Raw genomic sequence first — 7,771 nt, forward strand, 5'->3', positions numbered from 1 at the left:
TAAGCCAGCTTCAACCCTGAGTTTCAATGGCCTCCTTTACTATCCTGCCTGATAGGAAGTGGCAAATGAGTTCACTGGCACATTCTGCATAGCAGCATGAATTACAATCAGCACAGAGCAATGAGACATTCCCAAAGATTTACATCTTCCATTCATTATGTAATTACATCTTCTCCCATGTTACTCCTCTGGTTTATGAAGACGATTCTGATCTCTTACTGCTACAGGAATGGGAGAAAGACTTTTGAATGAACTTTGCAATTCTGTGCCTGTCAGAATCAGTATGCCTCTACTCACCTTAAACTCTTTTTCAATGTTGGCAAGCACGGCCAGCTCATTGCTGAGTTCTAAGGCAGTCATTACAGGATCTTCACTGGACAAAGACAGATAAGCAGGGCTGGCCAGACCTTTGTAGGCATTGATTCTGGACCTAGAATGGCTGAAAGAGTCATGCTTTTGTTTCTGATTGCATTCACTGCACTTGCAGAAATAGTCATGTGGCCTATCAATCCGAGCTCCTTTTCTTAGCAGAGTGTGGACAATCTCATACTCGTGGCAGTGAGCGGCCAGAATGATTGGTGTAACATCATGGGAGAACCGTGTCCCATCTTCATCATACGCATAGAAGTCATCATGCTGGAGCTCCGACTGGCTAGGACTCAACGCAAGCCTCTTGCCCTCTGCAAATGCCGGGTGGTTTAGGATGGCTTCCACTATCCGAACGTAACCTTTGCTAATAGCCAAAAGCAAGGCATCCCCAACCCGAGACAGGTTCTCCTTCTTCAGCAGAAGTTCTGTGATCTCCAGGTGCTCATTGGCAACCGCCAGCTGCAAGGCGTTCTGCCCCATGTAGTCCACACAGTTCACATTGAGTGAGGGACATTCTTCCAGCATCTTGCGAACCACTGGGATATTTCCATACTCCGCTGCGTCCAGGAAGCGCTCCTCCTCGAGAGAGAGGCTGGTGGAGCGGTCATTAAACATGTACGCCGGCCCCCGGCTGGCCTGCCTCCTGCCCTTCTCCCGCAGAACCGTCTGCCGCCGCAGCGCCAGCCTGCTCTCGCCGCCCCGCCTGCGGGCAAAGGAAGGAAGGATTACATCTGGGTTAGGCAAGGTCACAGCCCTTCTAAAGAACAAATTGTAATCATTTATCTGCTGCACGTTTTTCACGCAGCAGGGAGGCCAGGACCCCTGATTCTGATGCGCTTTGTTGGTACACTTTGATGTACGTGGTTGGTACACAGCCCTGGAATCAGTACCCAGCTACATTTTATTTCAACAAGAAGAAAAAGCCCCAGACAATCTTCTTTTAAGCCTACACTTTTCCCCCTATGTTGTCTCCCACAGCTTTTGCCCAATTTTTAGTGAAGTTAGACTGTGCTTCATATTACAAAGGTAGAATAACAGTTTTAATGGTAAGGGTCTTTCTCAGGTTTACACAGAAAGCCCCTCTCTGTTTCTCCAGCGCTGTTCTATCCAAACTGCACATCATCACTTGGTATCTCACACACCTCTCTGGTATGTATGGTCACTTCATGAAAAAAACACTTCCTATTTGAATCTAACGAAGAAGAAAACATTATAACATTCTTACATGCTAAGATTTCACTTTCTAGTTACAAGAATATTTCCAACAGAGAACATGCAGCCAAGTCTGAGAATTGCTTCCACAGCAAAGGTATCTTTTCTTTAGACGAATGTACTTTTTTCTGACACCTTTGCTAGGTCTAGCAGATATTTTGAAGGACTTCACTGCAACAGCTGGTTATAAAAACAAAACCAAACAAAACAAAAAAAAAAAAAGCCAAACCAAAACCAAACCAAGCCATACCATAAGATCTCAAGTTCATCTTTTAAATCCAAGGATGACCTGAAGAATAGTGACTCTAAAATGCAATGACTGCCTCAGTCCAGAGACAGTCGGCATCAACAGCACAAGGCAGTGACAATAGCCCACATATGGTCAGCTGGTAGAAGGCATCCCAGGGACACTACCTGAGCCTACGTGCCCTCAGGTGGCCCCTTTAAAAGCCACCATCTCCTCAGGAGGCTGTTCATCCAAAACGCTTTATTTGGTCTATGCTGATGCTAAGTCACAGCTCAGGGAGAAGTCACAGTGTCAAAGGCCTCAGCAGCTGTGGGATGAGCCATCGCACAGGACAGCAGGGCACACAAATATGGAACCCCTCTAAATTCCTTTCTGCCTCAGAAAAGCAGGCAGGGTGACTTCACTTTGCTCTTACTATTCTTGCCCTACCACAACTTCAGTAGCTTACATGCTTCCCTTTGCCCTGCTGATGTTTTTCTGACATCTGTAAGCGAATATTCAGTGATCAGGTGAACCTGTACAAGACAAAAGCACACCGACTACATTGTGTGACATCTGCTACTTCCCATATCCAGCACCCTTTTCATTATTACAGTTCACAACCTTGATATCCTATTTATTTCCCCACTCAGAGGCTTGCCAATTCTTACTTCACAATAGCTCTGACATGTTGTCCATTCTTCTACTACTGAAGCCCTCAGACATTCCTCACATCTTATATCAATCATTAATTACTTCATAATTATTTAATTATTAAACCAAAGTGAACCATATCAAAGCTATGTTTGCTGAGTAATGTTGCAAAATATGCCACATTCTCTTCAACAAGAAGAAAATGTAATTCATTACTCTTAGTTCAGTCAGCTAAGATCCCAACCCTCAATAGAAATTCAATCACAAATAATTTTCTCTCATAGAATTCGTCTGCTATACTACACAATATTCACTACAACTTCATCTTTTTTTCTTTTTGAATGCTAGTTTAATTATTCTTTACATATCTATGCTCAAACACACTTGACTATTTTCAGTATTTCCCACCAAATACTAATCATGGGCAATACCTTATTCGTTAAATACTAAGGAATAAGAATTTAAATATTTAAATTACAGTTAAAATAATCAGTCCTTTGTGACTCAAAGGATCTTCACATTACAAGATACTATTTATTCTAGACTATTTTTATTTAATTTAGTATCAATTCCCTTTCTGCCTCTTGCCTTCTCAGTTCCAGAGACACAGTCCTTTGCAGCATTGGAAATGTTTCAAATTGCCAGTCTTAAATCTAAACGGCCAATGAATCCTGGGCTGCATCAAAAGAAGCGTGGCCAGCAGATGGAGAGAGGTGATCCTGCCGCTCTACTCTGCCCTGGTGAGACCTCACCTGGAGTCCTGTGTCCAGCTCTGGAGCCCCCAGCACAAGAAGGAGGTGCACCTTTTGGAGCGTGTTCAATGGAGAGCCACAGAAATGATCAGAGGGCTGGAGCAGCTCTCCTGTGAGGACAGGGTGAGGGAGTTGGGGTTGTTCAGTCTGGAGAAGAGGAGGCTCTGGGGAGACCTTATGACAACCTTCCAGTACCTGAGAGGGGCCTACAAGAATGCAGGGGAGGGACTATCCACAAGGGTTGGTAGTGACAGGACGAGGGGTAATGGCTTTAAGCTAGAAAAGGGTAGATTTAGGTTAGATGTTAGGAAAAAGTCCTTCAGTATGAGGGTGACAGATCCCTGGAATAGGTTGCTCAGAGAGGTGGTGGAGGCCCCATCCCTGGAGACATTCAAGTTCAGGCTGGATGAGGCTCTGAGCAGCTTGATCTAGTTGGAGATGTCCCTGCTTATGGTGGGGGGGTTGGACTAGATGACCTTTGAAGGTCCCTTCCAGCCCAGACATTCTATGATTCTATGATTTTTTTTTCAAGACAATTATAGGTATTGAATAGGGAATGTATCAAAATCAACAACTGTAACATTGTTCAATATGCAGACGAAAGATTACTGTGCTGCAATGGCAAGTTCACAGCCCCAGTACAGACTATGTCTATCATTTCATGATATGGAATATAGTTGGATCCCATCTTCTTTCATTCCTCAACATCACTGCAAAGGCTGTCTCAGGATATCCATGAGAGAGCATGGATATATGCTAACATCTTATAGGTGAATATGCTATATGGCTAGTTGAAATTTTTCCATACATATTTCCAGGTATTTTAAAATAAAATAAAATTTTAAAAATCAAGCTATTATGTTTGTTGGAAAGACAGCCTATGGAGAAGTTTCATAATAAAACATGAAAAACTGAAAAAGTTGAAATATTATTAATGTTGGTGGTAATACTGGTGCCAAAATCCAAAAGTGAATTGCTACTCATTTAATTGCAGTAGCAGAATAATCTGAAATGCAGAAACCATCCTATTGAGGAGCACGCTGGCAAATCCTGCATCTCTCTTGAACTGCTTCTTTCCTCATGATTCATGCAGCAATCATTTACTACTAAACATCACTTAAATAATAACTGAAATAATAACTGAAGTTATTTGAACAGACAGTAAATCCAGCTCACAAACACTATAACTATTTTTTAAAACTTCAAAAAGGTAAAGATACTTTCAGTATAGATTCAGATTTTATTTAAACTAATTGACAATAAAAATATCATTGATTTAAAATATATATCTTTATGTACCCTGAAAAACTAATCCAGTATAAAATTATTCTGCTAGCATTTGATCCTTATACAAGGAAAAAAACCCTTCCACAGGATTATGGTCATTATTTTTTCCTGAGATGTTAACAACTTCAGTTAAGCAGCCAAAAACTGCAGTTCATTAAACACTTTCTCTTTTATTTAACAAATAATAGTAACCAATTATATTTCTATTCCAGTAATACAGTCAGTATGATTTATCAAAACAAAGAGTAATTATTGCTAGTGAAGAGTGCTTAGAATTAGCTTGTTTGTCCAGTAGCATTTCCTCTTTCCTTGCCTGCATTTAGAAGAAAATTGTTGCTTTAAGAGGAGATTAAGAACATATATTCCCTAGATAGTATCTCATCTTCTGCTTTAGAACTGACTAAAGAATGAAATAGAAGATTTTTGCATTGCTTGCTGGACTATAGCATGTCTGATGCAGAGCTCTATAATCCCAGTGTAATCCATTTTTCCCTGCATCAATATACTTTATACATATGAATTAAATTTCCTGCTCTGTCCATTTGCAATTACAGTTAATTAAAGGTCTGTAATTAAAACTGGTTCTTGCAGCACAAGACTATAAATACATTTAATGGTAGCAGAGAAAGCAAATTGTTCTACTTTATTATTTCTGCTTAATTAGATTATACAGTAAATATTAATTCAGGAGTTTGTTAAGAAGTGTAAGATACTTGATTGCTTCCAAAACCAGGGAAAAGAAATTTATAATCCAGAAGATTATGTCCAGTCCTGGTATGTTCTGATGTTCTTACATTTATTTCACCATTACTAAGGTCCTTTCAGCCCATTTTTTATCAAAAAGAAGCCTATGTTAGCACCTATTGCCACTGTCTCTGGCCACATACGTCTTAAAGCCACTTGAAACCTCAGCCTTCAAAGACTACTGAAGAACTGTTGGTTGCAACAGAGTATTAATGCACTCTGGGGGGAACGTGCTCTAAATGACCATATCTGTGACTACTTCAGAGCCATTTTGGATGTCATATTACAGGAAGGAGGTCTACAAAATAAGAAAGTAAATGCAAAAGAGCAGCAGGGGTCACATAGTCTCTACTGTATTTTCCACTTTAAGCATAATAAGGTTGATTTTGTGAATTATATAGGATAGTATTCCACTCATCTCACTCATACTATAGGAACAGTAGGATTCTAGTATAAGTTAGTCATCTTGATCTACTCTGTAGATAAAGGGGAGAGAAATCTACTGTCTACCTTTAATATTTATTTTTGAATCCGAGCTAATTAAGTGAGATTAAGGTCTCCCATATTGTATAGAATTTAGTAGGAACACAGACCACAGAAAGCTCATGGAGTCAAGTCCCTTAACAAGTACAGATACCTTTTCAAACAATTCCCATTAAATGATCAGACTCTGTCTTAAAGGAAATTATCGTCTTGCTCACATTTTATTTTCTCTTGCTAATCCTACTGAAAGACTAATCCAGAATTTGATCGTTCTACCAGTTGATTCATCTAATTTTCAGTCTAAATTTAATAATGGCAAATTTATACCTATTTTTTTTTTTAGGAACCGGAATTATATTTCAAATTAAGTAGCACTTTCCCCTGACAACAGTTACCTGCAACACACAAACACAGCACTCCTATCCTCTCTCAGCCTTCACTTCCCTGAGCTGAATCCAGCTAATCTCCTCTCCTGCTACATCCATGCAGTGAAATCTGCCACAGAACAAAAATCCACTTGAGTTGAGTACACCTTCCTAGGCTATATAGTAATCCCATCTGTCAGTGTTTGTAGCAGAATTATTAGCAACCATTTTGTGTTAAAATGTGCACCTCTGGCTATTTCTCCAGTGCATTTGGAGATTTCCAAGAAATCATTTAGGCATTACAGATCCCTCAGTGACCCAGAGATAAGTCTTCTGGTTTTGCTGACTTTCCTTAATCAGGTGTCAGACAGTGAGTCCCTGATTTATGAACTCAAAGAACTGTGCTGAAAGATCTGATTTTGACCCTCAGTTGCCTTTGACAATGCAGACTTTTGTTACGAAGAGCTGTGGAGCTGGAAAAATTTAGTAATGGGAAACAACTGTGACCATCCACAGCATATTTTAGGAGTGTCTGCAACAGTTGCTAGAGGCTGAACAAACCTGCACAGTGACAAGATAGTCTTCCCTTTTTTCCTTTATTCATGTAAAAGGGGTTATTATACTCTAAACTTATTGTGTAAGAATACTCTCAAGTTTAACTCATTTAAACTTGAGGTTTGGCTCACCTTCAGAAATTTATTACCTCTGGAAGAAGACTATACAACTTAGGAAATTAGAACATATAAACTCACAAAACGCAGTTATGCTTCTGTCTTCATGACCATGCTGTAGTAAGAGACACCACACTGAAGGCCCTTACTTGTGTATATTAATGCAAAACCAGACATAATGCCTCTCTTCTTTCATGAAGAGAAAATAAATATGTACTCATGTACATTGCCAGAAATGTAAATCTACAGGCTGCAACCATGGCAATGAAAAAAGGGAGCTGATCCTAAAGGAAAATATTAAAGTCATAGAGATAAATACTCTCAGAACAAAGTAAATAGAGAAAGTGGAGCTTCATTGCCGCACTGGGTTAGTCACAAGCTCCTCAATTTCCTGAAACTCAAGAATTTTGAAAATAGGCCCACTACTAAGCCTGACCATGGTATCCACTGCTTGTTGAAACTGAAGGAACTAACTGTAACAACAATGAAACCAATAGTAAGCACCTCGGAAGCACCTCTGTGGTCAGGCTTCAGGTAACTCAAGAGGTCACAGACCCCTTTTTTTAAAAAAAAGTTAAAAAGCTAATGTAAATTAAATCAACCATTTTCAAATTTAATTCTCATAAGCTGTTGGTAAACTGTGAATAATTATCAATTAGCTAGGAGATCAGATATGAAGTAATAGCAAATAAGACCATCAACATCAAGCACCTAGGAATAAATTATCTTGCAACAGTTGTTTTCCTTCTGTGACAGAACATGGGCCTGTGTGAACCAGGTGGTACCTACAGATGTGTTACAGGTCTGCAGTAAGACTTCTGCTGCTGCCACACATGACATTCTACCAAGCAAACCAGAAAGAGGCTGAATGAAATTACAAAGAGGGAGCATAGTTGGTTGGAAAACTGTAGTTACCAATCCAAGGTTATAACAGCAAGTCGCTCAGAAAATCTGACTTAGATCTGGTATTATCTAATATATACACCTCCTCTGTGTCCAGGAGCAATG

General features: G+C 39.8%; 1 protein-coding gene across 1 annotated transcript in view; it reads right to left on the reverse strand.

The window, feature by feature from the left end:
• Nucleotides 1–1,065, reverse strand: part of LOC103774479 (short transient receptor potential channel 6) — a 36,972-nt gene extending 35,907 nt beyond the window's left edge. Inside the window, exon 1 of the mRNA XM_008941888.1 lies at nucleotides 298–1,065. Within this exon, the coding sequence (XP_008940136.1) occupies nucleotides 298–984 (687 nt within the window). The 5' untranslated portion in view covers nucleotides 985–1,065. The remainder of the gene's footprint in view (nucleotides 1–297) is intronic.
• Between the last annotated feature and the right edge of the window lie 6,706 nt (nucleotides 1,066–7,771).

This window comes from Merops nubicus, unplaced genomic scaffold, assembly GCF_000691845.1.
Source record: "Merops nubicus isolate BGI_N331 unplaced genomic scaffold, ASM69184v1 scaffold20946, whole genome shotgun sequence".
Lineage (NCBI taxonomy): Eukaryota > Metazoa > Chordata > Aves > Coraciiformes > Meropidae > Merops > Merops nubicus.